Here is a 25,015-nt window from a genome sequence, read left to right as displayed (position 1 = left end):
ATATCATTTCCAAATAAAACACGTTCTCAAATTTCAACATTTGATGTGCTGTCGTTGGTCTATTTTCAATTGAATATGGTTTTAAATGATTTGCAAATCATCCTATCGTGCTTTTATTTACATTTTACACAGCGTCCCAACTTTTTGGGCAAACGGGGTTGTAACTTGGTTAGTAAACTGAAGAGACTTCAGGAAGAGCATTTAAAGAAATCAAGTTTAAAAAAAAGAAATAAATAACCTGACCAAATAAATCTAATCTCAGGAAAGACAAGGACCACCTGATGTGGGACACGTGAAAAGGGTGTTCGATCAAGCAAAGCAAAACTATTGTGACAGTGGAAGCTTGTATATTCAAAATAAAAGACAGAACTGGTGACCTATTCTTAAAGAAAGGTCAGAAATAGCACAATAATTTGTCAGATCTTTCTTAACATTGCATTCTACCAAAACGAGAACAATGTGGGACATTTTCAAAAATGATGTCAAAGAAGTTACAGAGGAAGTTAAGAAACTAAATATACCTGAAGGGTTGTCACCTATTTAAAAAAACAAAGACATCTGTGCGTAAAGGAACTGACCTAATGTAGAATGAACGAAGAATCAGGACTAAAATAAATGGACAAGAAAAACACCAAACAAACGAGACAAAAGCCAAACCGGACATCCGGTTGTACCGGAAGACCGGCTTGTCTCCTCCAGGAGAAATGGCTGCCCACTTCTTCACAGTGCAGCAGCAACAAACCCTGACGAGCAGCAAGTAATGTGCTTCAAGGGCGGATCTGTTGCTTCGGGACCGACGGCGGCGCTGCGTCGGGCTGAAAAATAACACGAGCGTAAATGTGGCGTTTTAGTTTTGCCTGTAATTCACGTGACGTGTTGGATTTGGTTGTTAGCTTCATGTCTGCCGCACAGCTAGCGCGTTAGCTGCGGAGCCGATCCCCGTCCGACCCGGTCCGACCCGGTCCTCGATCCCCGTCCGACCCGGTCCGACCCGGTCCTCGATCCCCGTCTGTTCGTGGTCAACCGGATCTGAAGCAGGAAGACAGCCGAGTTCGGTTCGTTCCGGTAGGGCGTCCGTGCACCGGGTAAGCCCGCGTCCCCATGCCCGAACCAGGCCCCAGGATGAATGGGTTTTCTATCGGTGAACTGTGCTGGCTCTTCTGCTGTCCGCCCTGTCCGAGCCGCATCGCGGCCAAGCTGGCGTTCCTCCCCCCGGAGCCCACCTACTCGGTGCACGCCGACCCGGACGGCGTCACGAGCTTACATTTGAACGAGCGTGCGGACTGGCAGTACTCCCAGCGCGAGCTGGACGCCGTGGAGGTGTTCACCACCCGGAGCGGCCGCGGGAACCGGGTGGGGTGCATGTTCGTGCGCTGCGCCCCGAACAGCCGGTACACGCTGCTGTTCTCCCACGGGAACGCCGTGGACCTGGGCCAGATGTGCAGCTTCTACATCGGCCTCGGCTCCAGGATCAACTGCAACGTGTTCTCCTACGACTACTCGGGCTACGGAGTCAGCACCGGCAAGCCGTCCGAGAAGAACCTGTACGCGGACATCGAGGCGGCCTGGCAGGTCCTGAGGAACAAGTGAGTTTCAGCACATCGTCCACTGAAATGCACCAAACGTGACTGACGTCAACCTCCAGGACCTTCACCAGGCTCGTTACACAGAAGGACTTCTTTAGGAAGGCTCCTTGCACAGATTGAGTCTGTAAACTGAAAGCCCGGTTTAGTGTTTCATGTGTTGGACATCAACAGTCACCAAGACAACGCAGCTTCTTACCTGTCACGTGTCCACGTGTCACGTGTCCTCGTGTGTCACGTGTCCTCGTGTGTCGCTGCTCTGATTTCCTGAAGTCTGTCCCGCAATGATTTTGATTAACTTATTAAATCTGGCATTTGTGTAACACTACATTTGTCGTTATGAAGTAGCTTCAGGAGTTCACCTGAATCTCACAAATAAATAAAAAGCACACTTGAATTTGAGAACATGCCCGTATTTAGTTTGCCCTCCTTTCACTTTCATTCACGGACACAGTCAAGGCCTCATCTGTAAACATCTGTTTACATCAGCTCAAAGTGTTCGTGAGCATTAGAGACAAAAATCAAATGTTTAATATCGTGCACACAGAGAATAATAACGCGGCCGTGGACGAGCGGTGAGCGACGAACACCTTCGGGATGTTGATGCGTAGAAACGCGGCCGCTGACTCAGCAAACAGCAACACCATTTCCAGTGCTCGTGGGTGAGATGGAGGATCGGTTTCGGACCGTGTTTTGAGATTTAATCATATACTTGTATTGATTTATCTGTTGGGGATATAGAAGTAGACAATGCTGCTTATATCAAGTTCAATTCTTGTGAGATTTCATAAAGGACAAGCAGGGGGGAATGTATTTTTAGAGAAGTACATGGGTACACGGCAGATTTCTGCACTGGACTAGTTCATAAAACAGAGTGGAAGACTTTGATTTTGGGGATTTTATTTTCCAAGTTAAACTACGGTTTATGTTCACGGACGTTTTGGCGGTATTAATATTTCGGTGTTCTTTCGCTGGGTGTTGAAAAGCACGATTCGACGCTACTCCCGGTGTTTACTCTGCAGCTTTGTTGCCGTATTATCGTTTCCCAGCATGCCTCAGTTGTTTCTTCATAACTATTAAAAAACATAGCAAATGCATTAGATCTAAGTGATGGGCAGAAATTATATTGACTTTTGTTGAAACATGCGGTTTTTGAACATTTCGACGAAGACATAACGATACTTAAAATGGGGCTCTGATTCAAAAGTGAACAATGTAGGAACGTGGTATAAACACCGGTTAGCTTCTCACTGCTAACGCAAGCAAAGTATTCATGCAGCATCATGTATTCATACATATAGTCTCTCTGGATATAGTAGTTTAGTATAGTTTTGTAATTTTTTTAAATTTTGTAGTCATTTCTGTCTAAAACCTTCACAGTGTGATGAACTCCGTAAGTGTTAAATAATTCATGTTTTGAAGTGTTGACTGTTCACATTCAAGCAACTGGAGGTAACAGTTGAATTTGACTCTTGATGCGAGTCGTGTTTTGATTTATATATTGTTCCATCTTGGATGCTTACGGTTTTCAGTCATTTCCCATTAATGGTCTTGTTTTAAAACTTACCAAGGAAGAACTAATGCATGCTGGGAAATGCCTCATGCATTTGGGGTGAGGAGAGGGACCAGACGCACCGTCTGGTGCTCTGACAGAAGGAGCTTCATGAGGAAAGCCTGTGAATTCATGCAAGGATGCAGCACATGAAGTGTCTAGTCAGTCTGGGCAGATATGGACGTAAAGGGACGTAAAGGGACGGAGTTGTTCAACCCTGAGACGCTAAATCTAGTTTTGTGTCTCCGGGCTGTTGACAGACTGTTTTGTTACCTGGCCAGCGAGCTTGTTTACCCAGCATGCCATTTGGCGGTGTCATTTTAATGGGCGTTACCTGTTCGTACGATCTGCGTCATATCACGGTTTGATTTTGGTTTCGTTCAGTGCGATTGTGCTTTTAAAGTAGCTGGCAAACAAACATACAAACTTTTCATCGTCAAATCTGTATTAAAAATGCAAAGAAAGAACACAGCTTTATTATTTTTGAGTAAAATTGGTCACATTGAAGACATAAGGACAGAAAGCTGCTCACAGCTGATGCTGACCAGTGAAACGGCTTTGTATTTCCCTCTGAGCTGCAGCGAGGGAGCTTGAAGCTGCTCTCTCCTCCCTCCTCACCGGGGTGATGGTTTCTGAAATCATTCGTATTGCAAGTATTGCTCAGTGCTTCCACACAGTTTGTTTTCAGGCCTCTGCTGGATGTTTCTTTGGGTTATTTGCGCAATGCTCTTTTTTTTTTTTCTTTCTTTCTTTCTTTCCTAATAGCTATTTTAATTTTTATTCTGCACCGAGAGCCGATTTGAAATAACCCGGACAATACAGACGTGCCTTGAACTGTGACCAGTGAACTGAACAGGTTGAAATATTTACTTGAATTGTTCCCCCTTAATTTGTATCAGCTGTGTGACCGTGAACATGAATTCAATGCCGGGATGCACTCATGTCTGCTTATGTTTGACGTTGCCGATAAGAAATTGGTCTAATACTCGTCACGTGGTCTCTGTTGGGTTGTATCACATCACCTTCATTGATTTCACACTTGTGAAGTTAATACAGATTTAATAATAGAAGAGCGCGAGTCTCCTCCTGTTGTTGTCGTCATATTAATTTGTTGGCTAAAGGCTGATTATTACTGCATATAAAATCAAGCAGATCCATAGATATCTCATTCTGAATATTCCTGAGATTAATGGTCGGTTTGACAGATAGAAACTAAGAGCATCTCTTCCCACATATCGTCATAATAACGGAGCATTTCCTAGTTCCTTGAACCCCTGCGGGGTCGTACCTGCCCACGCATCACACTGGTGATCACCAGACTTTCTGGAGGAAGCGAAGCGCCTCAGGATGAGATTTATGTTAATTCAATATCATTTTATGCAGAAACATTAAATCTATGGCCTCAAACAAGAATTTGGTTCTGTAGTGTTTTTACACTTTGCCTTCAGGGCTCTGTTGTGTAGAGCAGCTGGAAAGACTTGGATAGATCAAGATGGTTCTTACAATGATCAGTAGGCTCCATGTGCTGATTATTGTTGAATGACTTTATTCTCCTTTTTCACTAGACTTTAAAGACACATTCCCTCTGTTTTTAATGCACCATAATGCCCCTGAACCCGACACTTGTTGTTTTCTCATGTCCACAACATCCGTGTACTGGAGTAGAAGATGTTTGGAGTTTAGTGGAAAGTTTGTGAACAACGGTCGAGTTGCTTTGTCCCGATATTCTCTGGAATACGTTTTCCGAACCCGACGGTCTACCCGCGCGTCGCTCCCTGCAGACCGGCTGCCCCGTACAAATAATAATAATAAATAATAATCAACTTTATTTGTCCAGCACTTTTCGAACATAAAATACGCCATTGAAACAAAACAAGAAGTCAATTGTAACGAGCCTTTAACAACACAATGATCGTATAAAACAAGCATGAAAACTAATTCAAATAAGAGTTGATCACTAAAATCAGCTCAGTCTCTTCGATAGAAGTCTGTTTTAAGAAGAGGTTTAAAAGATGTCACTGAGTCTGCAGCCTTTTTTTTTTTCCCCTCCGGCAGCTCGTTCGTAACTCGGCGGCTCCGACTGAAAACGCTTCGTCAGCTTCAGTTTTACGATACCAGTTTTCTGTCTGACTAACGGGACGGCTGGTATGAGACAATCAGGTCAGATAAGCAGGAGGAAGACAGGCTAGGAAGTGTCTTTAAAAGTCAACAGTGAAATCTGAAATGATGTGAAAAACTCATCTTTTTTTCTCTGACGTCCTAAAAAGGATCCTGATAGGATTTTTTTGTTTTTTACAAATAATCTCTCCTGTAGATGAAGAACTGCTGATCCAGCGTTTAACTCCGTGCTCGTCATGAGCTAAATACTTCAATGAGTCTACAAACCTTTATTGAACGGATCCACTGAGCGTGTTGTTCAGGTCAGATCCCGAGCTAAAGGATTAGACACAAACACTCCTGGGCGGAAACGCTCCAACTAGTCCAAAGGTTTCTGTGTTTACGACAGTCACAGATTACGGGTTAACAAATAATAGTTCTAATGGTTGATGCGTGTCGGTGAATCTCTGACACGAGTGCAGACCGTCGTTACCGAGCAGTTTTCTGGCAAATGACCGAAGTACGCAAAAATACTGAAAAATAGAAATGTGATGAAATATTTACACTTAGTTGAGATACAACATACTTCATGATGTAAACTTTGAAACACGACACCGATGTGTTCACAGTGTGGAGGAACTTGTTTTGCTTTTAAAAGTTGGCAACCAATACATCCGGCTCATTACTGCCCCCTTCTGCTTCGGAGGGCAGATGACAGTTTCCGCCTTTTAATCCTCGACCCACTTGGGAGGTTCATTAAAGCTTTTATAGCCGAGTTCCTGAAGTCTCCTCTTAAACTCTTCTTCCATTGTTTTTATTAATCACATTTAGTACATTGTATGATTGTATGTTTTAATGCTCAGTGTTGCTTTGAAGTTTGGAAGTTTTGCTTCTTAATCCACAAAATAGTTTCCAGTTAATTGGTTTATTTTGACTAAAAGCAGGAAAATGTCCCTCAAATTCAGTTAAGTTTTCTCGACCTAATCTATTTCATTATTTTGAGCGTTTGGTTTACAGTGTGCAATATAGTAAATCAAATAAAGTCTTCTTTTATTCTTTATTCTCTTTTCTTTTGCTGTTGTTTAGCATCGTCATTAACGTGTGTGTGTGATGTAGCATAACTAATAAAACTCCTTCTCTTTCCTGGATCTCAAACTACCCGATCTAAATGTAGACGTGCTGTATCGTGGGCTAAATTGATGTTCCGGTTGCATATTAACAGAAAAGTCTCTTTACACAGCGTCTTCACGTTTAGCAGCGTCTCAGGCTCCAAATGATGGTCGCTGTTCAAACTGAGAGCTTCTTTGTGTGTTTGTTTCCTCTCTTCTGGGAGTAATGAGGAGCCGCTGGCTGGGTTTTGTTAACGACAGGGTTGCTTAAAAATCTTTTTTGCGATGGGCTTCACGTCTTAGAAATGGATGTTGTTTTCATCCTTCACAATTTCGCCTGGGGCAATTTAGCCGAAAGCCTCGGGCATCAGTCTGGGCACTCCCTCACCTACAGGCCTCTTTACTCACCTTAATCACCAGTGATTTGTAATGCCGGTTGTCCCTCCCCTCCTAAAAAGCCTTTGCTAAAACGGCTGATTGAAGCAGTGACCGAGCTGCATGGCATCGCTGCGGTTTGAACATCGCTGATCAAAACCAGGCGATTTAACGCTGAAAGAAACGTGCGTTAAAAGACGCCGGCTGCTTCTTTTGTCTTCTTTGAAAGCTGCTTGCTGTTTTTCCTCCAGAGATCAGTTCGACCTCTCCGTTTAACTGCACCTGAAGCTGTTTCCTAATCAATAGCAACACGTTGTTTACTGAGATGAAGGACCTACTTATCATTTGTTTCTGCTTCTGAAACATGATTTTGACGCGTTAGCGCCCCCCGACATCAACCGGTGAGATCGCTCGACGAAGCTCCTCTGATCCGTCGCTGCTCACATCTTTTTTTTTTTAAACCCTCACTACTATTTGTTGTATTTTTAACTTGAGGAAACCAAATCCTTCCTCTTCCATGTTTGACTGTTCGACCTTGGCTTTTATTTCAAGGCTTGCTGCTGGCCCTGATTTTCTCCATGGAGTTGGTAGCAGTCTGTTCATACTGGCCTGAGTTTACATATGGAAACACTGCTCGCCCTCCCTCTCTCTCTCTCTCTCTCTCTCTCTCTCTCTCTCTTCCCACTCTTTAGAGTTTGGACGAGTTTTTCCATGAAACATAGTGTTTCTGTTTCTCTTCATTTTCGGTGAATCTCCAGATTTAAACTTCATCTGAGAGTAAAAACAACAACCCGCCATGATTTCCTTTAATCAACCCGGTTTGTGTCCTGGACTTTTTAAGCTGCTTTATTTTCGAGGTGGAGTTTTCTTTAAACATGAACTGGTAGCTCTGTTACAGCTTCACGTTAGACATGTCATGTTTTAAGACACATGGGTTTTTTATTCAAGGACTCTAGTCAGATATTCTTTTAAAACTGAAAGTGTCTTCTGCAGAGAGTGTTGCATTATGGGCTGTCCGTAGCTTTCGTTTTTCTCAGTAAGTGAATGTCTTGAATTACGTTTATAGGTCCGTATTAGACCCGGTCAGCCATAAAGGTGTTTTATAAGCCCGGTTGAGCCCGGTGTCTCTGACGGTCGGTGTAATGTGCTGCGCTGCCAGAGGAAATAAATTCATGACAGGTGAAAATGAGTCTCTCAACTTCTTTACTGCTGAAACGAGCCAGAGAGAGAAAAACTATCAGCCAAAAATTATTCCTGTCACAGATTATAAGCTCAAAGAGACAGGCTGGAAAATGTCAAAGGGAGTAATCCTGAGACAGAGAGAGAGAGAGAGAGAGAGAGAGAGAGAGAGAGAGAGAGAGAGACAGAGAGAGACAGAGAGAGAGAGAGAGAGAGAGAGAGAGAGAGAGAGAGAGAGAGAGAGAGAGAGAGAGAGAGAGAGAGAGAGAGAGAGAGAGAGAGAGAGAGAGAGACAGAGAGAGAGAGAGACAGTGAGAGAGACAGAGAGAGACAGAATTGCATTGAATTTATTTGGAGAACAAAATTTTCATATCTCACTATATCCTTCACCCACTTTGATTTACATTATTGTGATACACCATTTCATGCCTTTTAATACAGTCGGAGTGAAATTACTTTGAATAAGGTACAATTCAGATGGTAGCAGACTGAAGGCTGAACACGAGCTGAACTGTGTTCAGGCAGCCCACTGCTATAGTACTCTAATAAACAGTATAATAAGTATACAGTCCCTCCACGAGTTGTTCTGTTATTGTTGTGATCAGAAAGGTTTGATTTTGTGGTGGCTTTTCAAAAAAATTGCAGAAAATTGTGGGAATTAGAATAAAATTGCAAGTTGAGTAGGAACATTTTTTTTTATTTTTTTATTTTTTATTTTGTAAGCCCGACCTGATAAAGGAATAAATATGTAATCACTTCCTTTGGTAATAATCATGCTGCACATACAAAATATTTTAGTTTGAATGTTTTTTTTTAAACTTATTTATTGAACATAGAGAACCATCGGGCCTCAAAGTTACAAATAAAATGATAAAAGCTGTGTATGTTTCCAGAACAATAGAAACAAGGACTACATCAGCTGTCTAAATAAGAGCTTTAGATGCTGTTTAATTCATGTTCATTCAATCACGAAGTCACGAGTGACAATAAAACAGGAAACTGTAAACAGAAGGACGTATTATCAAAAAGACGTAACAGATCAATAGTTTATATGGTGACTAGAATTCATTAGGTTTGACTTTTGAGATGAGTTCGTTGCTTCAGTGATTTGTGTTCTCTATCAAATTCATAATTGTTTTATATTCAAGAAGTGTAGTTTGATTATACTGACACAGATCTGATGACGTCGTGCTGACTCTTTTACAACGGGCTTGTCAGATGCACCAAAGTCCAGCGTTGTGGGTCAGCTGACGCCCAGCGGGGACGTTGGCCATCAGTGTGTGTGGGGTCATAATCTGCTATCAGGATGACTGGTCAGATACTCAGAGGAACGACTCGTCTGAGCCGACAGATTAGTCACAGCCAAGCTGTTATCTGAGAGACCCAGCAGACCACAACCTCTGGTCCAAGTCCTTCATCACGGCATCGCTTCCATAGAGACCCAGCAGACCACAACCTCTGGTCCAAGTCCTTCATCACGGCATCGCTTCCATAGAGACCCAGCAGACCACAACCTCTGGTCCAAGTCCTTCATCACGGCATCGCTTCCATAGAGACCCAGCAGACCAGAACCTCTGGTCCAAGTCCTTCATCACGGCATCGCTTCCATAGAGACCCAGCAGACCAGAACCTCTGGTCCAAGTCCTTCATCACGGCATCGCTTCCATAGAGACCCAGCAGACCAGAACCTCTGGTCCAAGTCCTTCATCACGACATCGCTTCCATAGAGACCCAGCAGACCAGAACCTCTGGTCCAAGTCCTTCATCACGGCATCGCTTCCATAGAGACCCAGCAGACCAGAACCTCTGGTCCAAGTCCTTCATCACGGCCATTACAACGCTGCCTAATCCGTCTGTGTTGTGGCAACATGTCTGTTTGGCCTCATCCTCCTCGTCCTACTCCTCATCCTCCTCCTCCTCATCCTGCACACTGAGGAGCAGGAAGGCTTGACTTTACACTTTGTCCCCAGGTTGTGAGACATCCAGGATGTCCCTCCGTCTCCCTGACTGACCTGCCGTGCCGTCATCCAGTTCACGTACCTGCTGCCTCTGTGAACCAGCGAGGACAGAGCTGGTTCTGAATGATGCTGAAGTAGAAGCTCTCTGGCAGAAGAATGTCTGATTTCATTTCAGTGAACGGCTTTTTAAAAAAAAAATTATTATTAAACCATGTGGTTTTTATTTGAGTTTTTTTCTCTTCAGCCTTTCAGCTGGTCACAATGTGGATGTCACTGAACGCAGCTCAGCACAGAGGCTGCAGTCACTTCTGGACAAGTCCAGCAAACTTTATTCAAACAAGAAATCAGTGTCCTCCGTATTGAAATCAAACAAAGATAAGCAGCCGTACTTTGTGAAAATCTAAAAGGGACATTTCACTGCTGGCTTTAATGGTTAAAGTTCTGTCTATTTTTATTTCATTTTATGCTTTAACTGATTATGCAGGTTGATGTTTTCCAGAGTAAACATTGCATTTCGCAAACATTTATCCAGCACATTGTGTCGGGGTGAAAGGTCGACCCCGTGTGGTTCGTTGTTCGGTCCCACAGCAGCTGCTGCAGCAGAAACCGCTGAAACCTTCATGCTGGCTGAGACAGAGGTGTGTGTGTGTGTGTGTGTGTGTGTGTGTGTGTGTGTGTGTGTGTGTGTGTGTGTGTGTGTGTGTGTGTGTGTGTGTGAGTGACGAGCACATTTCAACATCAAAATACATTAAAATCAATAATATCAGTGTTTTCAATCCACAAAATAGTTACATTTATGATTAACTCTCATTCTATATCAACCAGGAGATCCAAATAAATATCAACACTTTGTCCGTTTCACTTCCTGACGGATTCCTCTCCTTCGTGAGCGCTGGAGTCAATACTATAATACTATTTATTAAACAAAAAAGTAAACTAACGCTGCGATATCTTGAAGAACCCTATTGGTGGGCAGTTGGTATCATTTAGCTCCACCACTGACTCCACCACTGACTCCTCCCCCAGCGCGTCCAAATATGGTCACTTCCTGCTCTAAACTAGCAAGATAGTGACAGACAGAATCTGAACTGGAGGATTCATAACGTTCACAAACCAACGATGACATCACTGATGGTTAATGACATCACTGATGGTTGATGACATCACTGATGGATGATGACTGGTCTGATGAACCACTCATGTCGTGACTCTGAGGAGGCCGTTTCAGCTGTTTGAGCCTCAGAGACTCGTTTCCTTTCAGCTGAAGTAACGACCACTTTCTTGCCGTACCGTGTTGTGTAATCAGCACAAGAGTCTTCGGCATTTTTTTTTCTAATAAAAAGAAAAAAAATGTGTGTGTGTATACACATATATATGTGCATATATATATATTATTATATATTATATTATAATATTATATTATTGTTTATATTATTATTTTATTGTTTATATCGTTATATTATTGTTTATGTCATTGTTTATATCATTATATTATTATATTACATCTCTATGAAGTACTAGTGTTTGCTTTTACAATATAATGTTGCCAGTTTACTGTATGAACAATCCCTTCATGCCTGAATCCGTCTCCTGTGTTGTTGTTGTCCAGGTACGGTGTGACACCGGAGAACATCATCCTGTACGGTCAGAGCATCGGCACCGTGCCCACCATCGACCTGGCTGCTCGCTACGAATGTGCTGCTGTCATCCTCCACTCACCGCTGATGTCGGGGCTGAGGGTGGCCTTCCCCGACACACGCAAGACCTACTGCTTCGACGCCTTCCCCAGGTGAGCACACACACACACACACACACACACACACACACACACACACACACACACACACACACACACACACACACACACACACACACACACACACACACACACACACACACACACACACACATCTCCATAGGGCTGTTGGGATATCAGATTATCACGACACGATCATAAAAGAATTCACTATAACAATATTATCACCATATCTATTGAAAATGTTAATTTGATTGATTACTGCTCACCATGAAACAAAAAAAAAGCTTTATATTGTTCTATTTAAGATTAATCAATTGAATTTTAATAAGGATAGATCAATCATCAATTTCTAACCCGTGTTTGTCAAAATACATTTTTGTTATCGTTATATATTCGGCGAATATTCTTTTTTTTTTTACGGCATTCACATTTACCGGCACGCTTTCTTCCTTTGTTACTTTGGAGAATAAAACAATCAAATTAAATACAGTTGGTCTGAGAAATGGATATACATAATTTTCTAATAAAACATGCAGGTTTGGAACATATCAATAAGATGAATTACAACCAGCTACTGGTTCTGGTCTGTTCAGTATATTATTATTGTATGAGGTTTATTTTGTGTAACAACATATCAATACTTAATATTTTGAATGTTACCGTTAATATATTGCCTGCCACTTATCTCTAATAGAGGAAATACAGTTTTCAGTTTAATGCGGTTGAAATTCATGAACATATTTTCCCTGTTTGAAGAGTATTTTATTCAAAAGAAACAATAAAAACAAAAGCAACGGTGAAATTTGTCATAATTACATTTAAGATGTTTGAACTGATTGACTTGAAGCCTCGTTATGATCCGCTAGCATTTATGTTGTCAGTTCAATAGAAACTCAACACTTCCTGTACTTTTAAAACCAAAAGCCGTTTTCTAAGAAGGAAACCTGGTAAAAATGTTTCTCTGTTGTTTGTCTTCGTTGAATCGAAGTCACGTTGTGTTTCCTCCAACGTGAACAGACTTCATGAAGTCGGTCCGTTTCACAGTGTTGAGTTTCTCCAGTTGAAACTTCTTTCTGCTGTTTTTAAAGGCTTCGTTCGTAGCTGTAGTTTACCTGCTGACTGTGGTTTAAACCCGGCGGTGGTCGGTGCTCCTGTGTGTGTCACCGCAGTTCCCATGGTAACGGGGAGAGTACCCAGGTAGACGTAGGAGCTACAAAAAAAGTCCCACAAAACGTAGTTACAGGAACGAGGAAGGTTCTCGGCTCCATCGGTGTGGACAAAAAAAAAAAGGTGAAATAAAAACATACAACAACCTGAGCAAGTAGCAACTTCAACGTCTGTTTTCCACTATTGGACACGAAGGCTCCATCTTTGTTGCGTACGTTTACCGTTGTTGCAGGTGTGTTTATTCACCGAGAAGAAATGACATTTCTAATTTCTTCACAAACACACATGTTGTGTTCCTGATGACAAACTTCCTTTAGTCCACGAACTAATAGTTAGTCAGTCTGTGTTCTGCAGCTGTGAAGTCAACACAATAATACTTTTATTCCATCCGGGATGAAGTTAGTTCAAAACGATGTTTCTGCATTAACTTCTGACCGATGATGAGCAGCGGATCTGCAGCTTTGCTCGATCTCATCAGGTTCGTGAGCCGGAGCTGGACATCGGCTCCCGGCCCGGTGTGAGCGCTACAGACTCATCGTGTTCATCGTAAGAGGCCACGCAACATGAAAGCTCCCGCAAACACCGCTGAGTCAGCTTGAATACCGAGATGATTAAACCATCTTCAACCTTTCAGGACTTTTTGACAGCGACACACCTGCTTCATCTTCAGTCTCGCTGAGGTCTCCTGAACTACATGAATTCTTCACCAGACTAAAGAACTAACGACGTGTTCCTGCTGTGATCAGCAGCCCGTCTGCCTCCATCCCATCGTTTCTCTGCTCTGTGCGTTCAGCTGATCGTCTTCGGTCAACAGTAGCCGGTGTTGGTCAGAAGATCAAATGTGTAAATGAGAAGAATAGAGTTCCTACGGTTGGTTGATGTGCAGCTTTATCGGTACGTCGCTCTCTGCCGCGGTTGTTTTTAGATATTGGACAACGATATGTGTGATCGGACCACGTTGGCCAGTTCAACGATGAATCGGTCGGGTTTCCTTGAAACTCCCAAATGTACCTGCTCTGTATTTCCAGCTGTTTCCCGCTGTGATCATGTTTCACGTCAGAGCTTCGTGTCCGTGGTCAGCCGCCCGATCCAACAGCTGTTTAGAAGCTTTTTATTTTTCTGGTTTGACCCTCCGGCTTCACGTTTATCTTTGATATTCATCGTCCACCTCTTTCTCTGTCTTTCCCCTCCTCAGTATCGACAAGGTGTCCAAGGTGGCGTCCCCGGTGCTGGTGATCCACGGCACGGAGGACGAGGTGATCGACTTCTCCCACGGCCTGGCCATGTACGAGCGCTGCCCCCGAGCCGTGGAGCCCCTCTGGGTGGAGGGAGCCGGCCACAACGACATCGAACTGTACGCTCAGTACCTGGAGAGACTGAAGCAGTTCATCTCCTTCGAGCTGCCGTCCTCCTGAGGGGAGCTCCTCCCGTCGGCCCGGGCTCATCTCACCACACCGAGGACGCCTCCTCCGGTCGGCCCGGGCTCATCTCATCTCACCACACCGAGGACGCCTCCTCCGGTCGGCCCGGGCTCATCTCATCTCACCACACCGAGGACGCCTCCTCCCGTCGGCCCGGGCTCATCTCATCTCACCACACCGAGGACGCCTCCTCCGGTCGGCCCGGGCTCATCTCATCTCACCACACCGAGGACGCCTCCTCCGGTCGGCCCGGGCTCATCTCATCTCACCACACCGAGGACGCCTCCTCCCGTCGGCCCGGGCTCATCTCATCTCACCACACCGAGGACGCCTCCTCCGGTCGGCCCGGGCTCATCTCATCTCACCACACCGAGGACGCCTCCTCCGGTCGGCCCGGGCTCATCTCATCTCACCACACCGAGGACGCCTCCTCCCGTCGGCCCGGGTTCATCTCACCACACCGAGGACGCCTCCTCCCGTCGGCCCGGGCTCATCTCACCACACCGAGGACGCCTCCTCCCGCCGGTCCTCCGACCCACTTCAAGGTGGGAGTTTGTGGTGAACCGGGAGAGGAGGTGGTTTTGTCCCGGTGTTGTGGAGGGTTTGCCAGCAGGCGCCAGAACCTCTGTGGTGCTCCTCCACGCGAACCCGGTTTGCCAGTGATCCCGGGCTGAGACGCCGTTTGCACTCGCCGCTCAGTCCAGATTCATTTCCCACTCCAGCTCTCCGCCTGCTTCCCGTCCTCTCTTTACTCTGTCCGTCTCACCCGTCCCATGTCTCTCGCTGTCTTCGTCCTCCCCCGGTTCCTCTCTTCGTCCCGGCTCTTCTTCTGACTGAGTCTTTGCGATGTGGATTTTTGTATTCTTTTATAAAAGGTATAGAAGTATCAATTTTGCACCTCAAGAAGTTGTTGGAAGTTTTTTACTTTTTCTGTAATTTTAAGTTCCCATTCAGGGTTGATTGCACTTTAAATGTGCAGGTATTTTCAGGTAATGATTTTTGTTTTTCATTTTAGATATTTACATGTTGATTTTCTTTTTCTTTTTTCTTATTGGCATTCCATGTTTTGTTTTTGTTGTCCTTTATTTGCGGGTAGAACTTTTTCCTGGTGTGTTTGGAAGCTGTAAGCCACATCTGGCCGTTTGCACCGGTGATCTTTGCCGTCCTGATGCGTGCTGCTCTCTCACAGGGAGAACATCACGCCAAACTCCATTGAGAAATCGAGCTAATTACAAGACATCTTGATTATTGGCAAAAAAAAAAACACATCACTCTTGGAGAGAAATAACTCATCCTGATGCGTTCAGTTTTGCCTGTTTACAATAATTGTCCAAATGACAGGCGGAGATCAATTAAGCATGAACCCTAATTGTTTATTGGAATAGATTGTGGCGACTGGATCATCCGTATGCAAAGTTTAGTTACCAGATGACTTGAACCTGATTAAAGAAATAGATTTTTTTTTGATCAGCCCGTGTTGCAGAATTCAAACACATCTGGACAGACCTGCCAGTCGTCGTGGAAACCGTGATAAAGCGCAGTGGAATCAGCGTCGTCACTTTGTTTACACGCGTAACTAAATTCTCCGCTGCGTCGGCACAAAGCAGCGCGGCGGTGAACCTCCCGACCGTTACCTGAACAGGAGAGAGAGCGGCAGGTATCAGGACTTTATTTCACTACAGATCATGTTGTCATGAGAATCACCACCGTTGGACACTGAAACCTGACCTCCGCCGTGTGTGTGTGTGTGTGTGTGTGTGTGTGTGTGTGTGTGCGTGTGCGTGTGTGTGTGAGAATTCAAGGAGAATCTGCTGGGTGTGTATTTGTTTTATCAGTTGTTGTTTTTTCACACTAACAATATGAAGCCTTATGTTCGTACACATTTCACCCAGACGTTTCCTGTCGACAACGACGAGGCTCTCGTGGTCTTCGGGGGAACTGATGAGTGCTGCTATTGATCGGAGGAATCAATCAGTCAATCACTGTGAAAGCCAGGCACTTTGAGGGGAACGCTGAAATGACACCAAGGTACTAAAACCAAATCCAGCCGGACCACATTCGACTACCTTCAGTGTGTTCCTGTCTGCAGGAGGAGCCGACTCCTCCTCTACCGGCCCCGCGTCTGCAGGAGGAGTCTCCTCCTCTACCGGCCCCGTCGTCTGCAGGAGGAGCCAACTCCTCCTCTACCGGCCCCGTCGTCTGCAGGAGGAGCCGACTCCTCTACCGGCCCCGCCGACTCCTCCTCTACCGGCCCCGTCGTCTGCAGGAGGAGTCGACTCCTCCTCTACCGGCCCCGTCGTCTGCAGGAGGAGTCGTCTCCTCCTCTACCGGACTTCTCGTAGCTTTGGACATTTCAGCTTGTTTCAATTGTATTTGAATGTTTTTGAACTGCAAAATGAAGTAAAACACAAAAACAATGAAGGTAATGAATGAGTGAGTGAAACCATATGGAGTGAAGTGAAGGCTGGGCGTGTTCGGAGAAGTGTTGTGTTGGGGGATATTTGCATAGCAGCTTGTAATGATCGATGGATCTGTGTATTGCTGTGAAGTGATTTGTCAGTTGGTTGTTAGTGTTTTCTGATCATAGCTGATGTTTTTGGATGAAAATCCCCTCAATCATCATCTCTAGTATTTCTCCCCTATAGTTCCTGTTTTTTAAAAGAAACCGAGAACCCGCTTTAGACCCGGTTATTGTTTTGATACTGACATTTTTACGAGGTTTTTCCAGTCTAAATGTTGATAGATTTCCACCGTCTCTCAAACCGGTTTGTACAATAATGATCTACTTCTATATCTTCTCTGTACATATTAGCCCTTTACGCAGGGCAGACTCGTCTCATTGATTTAAACACTGGAATCACAATATGCAAACAAAAGGCAGATGAAGAAGTAGAATCAACTCGTAGTGTGTAAAAGAAAACCAATGAAATAAGCCTTAAATATGCTGTGAAACGTACATCATACATGTGGTGGTTGTTGCAAGAAGGCAGCACAATGGATGTTTTAATGCTTATAATGGAATAAAGGATGCATGAAAGTACGTGTGATGTCACCGTTTTACTGATTGAAGACATGTATGAGTTTCACTGCTGCTTTTAAAGGGCTGGTACACTTCAACAAAACAAAACACTTTTGCTTTCATATTCTACATCTAATGGTTCCTAATAGTTTGGTACAGTTTTGGTTTTGTTTGTAGAGTTTTTAAATATGTCACTGAGTTTGCTGCCTATCTATTTGAGGATTGATACAACTATAACTGTCAGTGAGAAAATGTGATTCATACTTTGTTGGACTGACCCTTTAAAGAATCAGCTTCCATCAGAAAAAATAAACAATTTTGAGACAAAAAAAGCAAAAAGTGTAAAATGTTAACATTAAAAACGTTAAATTGTACAAACCAGAACTGGAGTCTCTTCAGGCTTTTGGTGGAGCTTTTGCTTGAATCCTCCAGTTCAGATTCTGTCCGTCACCATCTTTTCTAGTTCGGAGTGGTTTGGAGCAGGAAGTGACCATATTTGGACGAGCTGGGGGAGGAGCCAGAGGTGGATCTGATTGGAAACCTGATGATACTACGTCCCGCCCACCGATAGCTGTAACCTGACTGCACCGCAGGCCTGTCAATCAAACAGACACGCCCCCAAAAACAGGTCTTCTTGAATCTTCTTTTCTAATGAATGAGGGATTATTTTCAGATGGACCTCCAGAAAACTAATAAGAAGGAGTGACTTTAGCTAACAACACCGAGATAACTGATGGACACATTTGATTCACTTTGGATTTGATGAGAGAAGTTGAATGGGAGTCTATGGAGCCGGAGGCTTTTTGGAGCCGACCTCTAGTGGCACTCGCTGGTATTGCAGCTGAAGACACTTAAGACCTGGATGCTACGTCTACTTTTATAAACAGTCCCTTGTATTTCTATGTTAAATCTGACCACTGACTAGTGATATGAGCTTGGATCTTTGTCTTTAAGGTAAAAGATACAGGATAGTTTAATGTTAGTGTCAATAAGTCATAAAGATGCCTCTTCAATATCGCATGGGAGTCGGGAACAGTGCCCATGGACTGGCAGACCGGGGTGGTGGTTCCCATTTTCAAAACGGGGGACCGGAGAGTTGCTCCAACTATCGGCGTATCACACTACTCAGCCTCCCGGACAAAGCTTATATCAGGGTGCTGGAAAGGACTCCGACCGTTTGTCGAACCTCAGATTCAAGAGGAGCAGTGCGGATTCCGTCCTCGTCGTGGAACAGTGGACCAGATCTTTACCCTCACAAGACTACTGGAGGGGTCCTGGGAGTTTAACCATCCAGCCTACGTGTGCTTTGTGGACTTGGAGAAGGCTTTCGACCGGGTCCCCTGGGGGTTTTTGTGGGGGGTGCTGCGGGAGTTCGGGGTGGCCTCCGGTGGGCGTGGCCTCCGCCAGAGCTGTCCTTTGTCACCGATCCTGTTTGTGACCTTCATGACAGGATATCTAGGAGCAGTCAGGGGGAGGAGCACGTCGGGTTCGGGGGTCTCCGGATCGCATCTCTGCTGTTTGCAGATGATGTGGTCCTGTTGGCCTCTTCGGACCTCCAGCACTCACTGGGGCGGTTTGCATCCGAGTGTGAAGCGGCGGGGACGAGAGTTAGCACCTCCAAATCTGAGGCCATGTTTCTCTGCTGGATTGATCCCTCCAGGTGGGGACAGAGTGACTGCCTCAAGCGAAGGAGTTTAAGGTTCTTTCTATTCTATTATTGGAGAACATTTACTGTAAATAAGAAGCAGATGAAATAACTGAGTGAGTAGCATCCTTGCTGCCGGGGGAGCTCGTTCCTCTGAGTGCTCACTGATAACCAAACACAACTCAGAGGAACATCAGCTGTACAACAGAGTCCAGCTGATGGATGTGTAGTTGGAGCTCGTTCCGGGGTCGTAGTGCAGAGCAAGGGAGCGAGGATGGAGAACTTCTGAAAGGTTATGGAGGAGAATCTTGTAATAAACGTGGTGTTGAACATGGAGCCAGTTGGATGGATGTTGTGTTCGATGCAGTTTGTGGTTATTGTGCAATTATTACACCGTTGCAGTCGTTGAACGGCCGAGGCAGTTCAGGTTCTGGACGAACTTCAGACTTTTAGAGAACGAACTCGTCGTCGTCAGAAAATGCTGCTCCGAAGTCAACCTGTAACCAGGCGCTGCAGCATCTTCATATCGAGGCCAACGGACACGCCTCTGTATCGCTGCGTTATACGCATGGAGACCACTCTGCCACCGTCTGGTCAAACTGGAAATGACAACATTGCCCTCTTTCATTTTTATCCAGCATATCACTGTAAAATAAAAGACTCAGGTCGCTAACTATCCACGACAGTCTTTAGAATCTAAAGTTTAGATGCTCGATCATATTTGTACATTTGATGACAGAGCTTTTCATTTCTCCAGTCATTGACACAGTATTGTTGCAGATACAAACCGCTGAACTGAGTTTTTCTTTTGAAAGGGAAACAGGAAGTTGCAAACGTCCAACCGACCAACGGTGTAACCTTTATCACTCAGTCTCTCACTCACACCGTGACAGATATTCACATTTATAAAGCTGCCCCGCAGTTGCAGTCCAGACAAATATGAATGAATTAAAGGGTGTTATATTGTCTCAAAGTATGCATTTTTTAAGGCTTAAAGGAAAATGATATAGCACTATTGAACTTTGAGTTCCTGCAGACAGAAACGTATAGACCAGTCAGGACTGCAGAGGGAGGTTTGTTGGGACAGGTCTCATAACACGTCATGACATATTTTGTTCTTGAAATGTGAGCTAACTTGATCAGTGGGACTTTTTTCTTTGAGCTCACTTGAAAAGTGATCAATGTCCATCATCTGTTATGGTCTCTTCCTGCCACTCAGTGCCTTGTTTCAGTCCACGTAAATAATTCATGAGTCCCTCTGCTCCTCCACTGTGACTCATCATTTGAATCTCATCTCTCACCCACGTTTATTGTTGGCTCAGTTTGTGATGTGATGTGTGGAGCTGATGTTGACTCAGACAGAATATGTATCTGTCCATCATTTAACAATGTGATGAGATCTTTGATCAGGTGTGTGTGTGTGTGTGTGTGTGTGTGTGTGTGTGTGTGTGTGTGTGTGTGTGTGTGTGTGTGTGTGTGTGTGTGTGTGTGTGTGTGTGTGTGTGTGTGTGTGTGTCATAAATCTGTATGCACAGTCACATTGTGGGGACCAGCCTCCCTTTTATGGACAGAAATCGAGTACCTGTAACCTGAGTCAACATTCTAGCATGAAAATAGTTTGAAAATTTGAAGACTTGGCTTAAGGTTCCAGTGAGGTTGAGTTCAGGTTAAAGTTCAGGTTAAGTTTAGGTTAAAGTTCAAGTTTAAGTTCAGGTTAAGTTTAGGTTAAAGTTCGGGTTACATTTTGGGTTTAGTTTAAGTTAAGTTCAGGTTAAGTTCAGGTTAAAGTTCGGGTTGAATTCGGGTTTAGTTTAGGTTAAGTTTGGTTTAAGTTTAAGTTTAGGTTTAAGTTCAGGTTTAAATTCGGGTTAAATTCAGGTTAAATTTTGGGTTAAATTCGGGTTAAATTCAGGTTAAATTCGGGTTAAGTTTAGGTTAAATTCAGGTTAAATTCGGGTTAAGTTTAGGTTAAATTCAGGTTAAATTTTGGGTTAAATTCGGGTTAAATTCAGGTTAAATTCGGGTTAAGTTTAGGTTAAATTCAGGTTAAATTCGGGTTAAGTTTAGGTTAAATTCAGGTTAAATGCGGGTTAGCAGCAGCAGCATCAGACGCTCTCAGGCTTCGTCTCGTGACTGGTCAACTGCTGCTGGATCTCAGCAGCTGTCTGCTTCCTTTTGTTCTTAATGGCTGGCAGAGAAGTGCAGAAACAATTGTAGTACTGAAGAAGCAGCATGTGGGTGCATAATACAATATATATATACAATATATATACATTTATAAATATATAAATATCTCATAAGTTTGTGATTCTTAGGTCCTGCACAGACTTGAACTGAGTTGTCGGTCAGTGAACTTATTGTCGTGTTTGGAGGAGACGTGGTATTGAAAGTTTAACAGTTGTCTTCTCCAGGAGGGGGAGGACCGTGTGGAGGGTTGTGGGAGGGGCATCGTCTGTGGATCTGATTATTCATTGAGGTTCTTGAACGTGCTTCTCAAAGCGTTTGCTGATGCAAAGTGTGTGCAAAGTTCAACTTTTTTTTTTGACAGTGAAGCAGTAACGCAAGCAAGTTTATTTGTAATTTCAACAACATTTCAACAACAAGGCAATTCAAAGTGCTTCACATGAATCCATTAAAAGCATCAAAGCATCAAGCAAAAGAAAAGGACATTTAAAAACAATTAAGATCAAGTGATTAAAACATTAAAGACAGTCATTAAAACATTAAGCAAGCTAAAAAGATGATCCAAGTCACAGTGCAGTTTAAGACGTCCTCAGATCTGCTTCGGTGAACGACGGCAACCAGAAAAGTCTTCAGTCCTGATTTAAAGGATCTGAGAGTCTCAGCAGACCTGCAGCTTTCTGGGACTTTGTTCCAGATATGTGGAGCCTAGAAACTGAACGCTGCTTCTCCATGTTTAGTTGTGAGTCTGGGAACAGGAAGGAGTAATGGAAGTCTTGATGCAGGAGGGGATGACTTACATAAAAAGAGAGGAGTCGGACGTGTTATCGAACACAGCAGCCAGCTGCGCTGCGCTGGAACTCCGTCCGGACCAGCTGCTGAGTGTTTGTCTTCGGTACTGTTGATCCACAGTTTCTGGTTTGGATTCACACAAAGTACTCGATACACTTTCACATGAATCCTGTGACCGGGCGGAGAAGGAGTTTGCAGCAATGAGTTGGAACTATCTTCATAAAACTTTCCTTCGAGGTGAAACTTCTGTGTCTTGTTGATTATCTCCTGAAGCTGTATGTGTGAAGGGTTGAACGTTGACTGGCAGGATGCTGGGAAGCTTCCTCAGCCTCTCCAGTCCTCACAGCACCCAGCCTCGTCTCCCTCGCCTTATGTATTTATATAACTATCAAATATGATATAAATGACCTTAAAAAAACAAATACCTATAATTAGATATATCATGAAAATGTTGATGTCCTGTCACTGTTGTTACCACAGAACAAGAATCTTTTATTTTGAAGTGAGAAATCCGATTGATGACATCACTTGACTTCCTGCAGATCTGTGAAGAAAACCACACGGTGAGTCCAGTCAGGAGTTTTTCCCTTTATCTCATGATTTCATACCAGTTTATATTAAAATCGCTGGAATCACCTGCTTTATTCAAAGAGAAGAAAATACAATACAAAGGGATTCAATGACAGTTTTGTGAGTATGTATACCGTGAATGACAACATGGACCTTGAGGGTCTGTAGCGGACATTTTTAAAATATATTTTAAAATTGTGACTGTTAAATTTTAAAGATCAGTAACACCAGTGAGCCCACAGATCCAGATCAACTTTATTCAAAGTTCAATGGAATTTATTTGAAGATCTCATTAATATGACTTTTCTTTATCACTGTTAATCCTTTTTCCGTCAGTTATTCACAACGTTGGGATGCAGATCCTGAACACGGAGCAGAATACTTTGAGAATACAGGAAACATGCCAGAGACATTAACATAGAGAAGAAGAGAAAAAGAGATTCAAGTGAAAGGGAGAAGAAGACGCAGGAGAAATACTCAAATGAGATAAAACTCAGAAATAATATTATTGTTTGGAAATGGCAGATATATAACGATTGTGCCAAAAGTCACGTGATACTTTTGTTGGCTTCTTGTGAGACATGATGTGTTTCCCTCTGGATGGAATCAGATTTGGGTCATAACATTCAAATAAAAGTTCTTAAATATCAGAAATAAGAATTTGAGAGAGAATAAAAGTTATCTCCAAAAAAAATGTAATCTGAAAGGTAAAATTTACAACTTGTAAACAAATTCTGGTTTGCAGTTCTGACACAAACCTTCCGATTTTACTGGATTCCTAAAAGATGAATAAAGTGTAAGTATTGATCGTATTCATGAGCACCTGCTTCTTTCAGGGACAAACTTCTATGAATATCAACCAACACAATTTGTTGTCCTCTTCACACACACACACACACACACACACACACACACACACACACACACACACACACACACACACACACACACACACACACACACACACACACACACACACACACACACACACACACACGTTCATCACATTTCCGTCTGCACTTCGTGTGAATTACTGTGAATTCAAGGAAAATATGGAAATCGCCATCAAATGGACCTCAAAATCTAAAAAGGGTATTTTTTTTCTGATTGAAGCTGTTTTCATTATGTCGTGTCTGCTGGTGTAATGTTGAGGAAGTTCAAAACATGAATAACTTTGATTTGATTTTTTTTTGCTTTAGCGTAGGTTTACACATGTTCATGTTGAGTATTTTTCTAAACTGGAAATTTACCTTTTATTAGCAATTTATAGTCCTCGTCAACAGAATTTATGACTTCCTGTCAACGTTTGCAACATTTTTGCACCAACAAACTTTTATTTTCTCAAAATCAAACACCAGTTTGTAGTTAGTATGTAATTTGTCAGCTGATTGGCACTCACTGCAAACAAACACTTTTGTTTTGACATTCATCATTTTCATCTATTATATAAACACAGTTAATATTCATTTTATTATAATTATAACTTAAGGTTGAAAAAACTATAAATATCTGGTAACTGTCACTCAGATTTCATCTGTATGAAAGCAGAAATGAAAATACAAATAAACTGTAGGTGTTTTTAATGTTTATTGCTCTCCCCGTTTCAAAGTGAAACCTCTACACGCTGCACCTGATTGAATGTCAGCAGTGAAACACACCATCAATAGAAAGCGCTACTCAAAGTGAATTTTAAATCAACTACTGTACATTTTGCTTTTCTTTTTTTTCCCAGTGATATTTGCACTGAAATTCCAGCACAGTAACAACACCTCTAATTTCCTGCACATTGGCAAACATGCTGGTTCTGTATAGGCTGAGGTGTTCAATAATTACAGCCTGTAGGAAGCAGAGTGAACAGCAACGTGGGAGGATGTCGCAGATGTTTAACTTTAACTTACACAACACGAGTAGGAAATGCAAATCATACCAGGAATACAGCAGAAAAGTGTTGAGAAGAAGTTTTATGTAATGTTATTTTGAAAATTCATAGGAATAAAAATCTTGTCACACTCCTCGTGACAGACGAGTGACTAAATGCCTTTAAATGTGGCCTGAGACCAAAACAGCCGATTCATTCCTTCCTATGGACAAGACTAAGTGTCTCTGCCATCACCACTCCATCCTCGTCAGCGCACTGATCCCAGAGAAGATGCTTCATTGGCTGAGACAGTAATTTTATAGTTAGTGTCATTTCTGAGAATCAAAATGAATCTTGCTTGAATCCTTGAAAATATTTCTTTTCCACAGATATCGCCATGTCGGCACAAAATTACCTTAATGTCCATACAACATTTCATGAAAGATAACAAGACTCAACAGACTGCAATAAAAAATACAACACTTGATGTATTTGGAAAAAACAATAGTCTCAATAATTAACTTTTTTCTTTTAGAACTGAATAGGAAGAGGGATCCGGTCTGGTACTGAACACCAGCACATTTAGGACGCAGCAGTATGGACAAGAAAAGAAATGAGGTTTGTAAAATGAAAATGAAACTCATTTGCAAAGTTGGAGATAGTGAATGCCCGATGTCTCTGTCCGTATCTGCCAAACAACATCCGGGGTGTTGAGCTGTCACTCAAAAACTCACCAGCCAATGGAGACGC

The 25,015-nt window shown here is 43.2% G+C and overlaps 1 protein-coding gene and 1 long non-coding RNA gene across 2 annotated transcripts; both read left to right on the top strand.

The window, feature by feature from the left end:
- Positions 1 to 682: 682 nt before the first annotated feature.
- Positions 683 to 14,505, top strand: abhd17c (abhydrolase domain containing 17C, depalmitoylase). Its single transcript, XM_069711450.1, has 3 exons — positions 683 to 1,586; positions 11,463 to 11,642; positions 13,975 to 14,505. Exons 1-3 carry the CDS (start codon positions 1,102 to 1,104, stop codon positions 14,192 to 14,194), a joined length of 885 nt encoding a protein of 294 aa, XP_069567551.1. The 5' UTR covers positions 683 to 1,101; the 3' UTR covers positions 14,195 to 14,505.
- A 7-nt stretch (positions 14,506 to 14,512) lies between these two features.
- Positions 14,513 to 17,239, top strand: LOC138628412 (uncharacterized). Its single transcript, XR_011311457.1, has 2 exons — positions 14,513 to 16,275; positions 16,335 to 17,239. It is a non-coding gene; the product is annotated as an uncharacterized lncRNA (long non-coding RNA).
- The last annotated feature ends 7,776 nt before the right edge of the window (positions 17,240 to 25,015 follow it).

Source organism: Brachyistius frenatus, unplaced genomic scaffold (genome assembly GCF_029030835.1).
Source record: "Brachyistius frenatus isolate BFR_SWC_R1_liver_20210118 unplaced genomic scaffold, ASM2903083v1 Contig_100, whole genome shotgun sequence".
In the NCBI taxonomy this organism is placed as follows: Eukaryota; Metazoa; Chordata; class Actinopteri; family Embiotocidae; genus Brachyistius; species Brachyistius frenatus.
Note: the sequence above shows the minus strand (reverse complement) of the source record. Positions and strands in the feature narration are given on the sequence as shown.

Bases quoted from the DNA above. Each gene is read 5' to 3' on its own strand.
- abhd17c (XM_069711450.1), top strand. From the start codon at position 1,102: ATGCCCGAACCAGGCCCCAGGATGAATGGGTTTTCTATCGGTGAACTG. The intron at 1,587-11,462 runs GTGAGTTTCAGC...GTTGTTGTCCAG, and splicing joins TGGCAGGTCCTGAGGAACAA to GTACGGTGTGACACCGGAGA. The intron at 11,643-13,974 runs GTGAGCACACAC...TCCCCTCCTCAG, and splicing joins TGCTTCGACGCCTTCCCCAG to TATCGACAAGGTGTCCAAGG.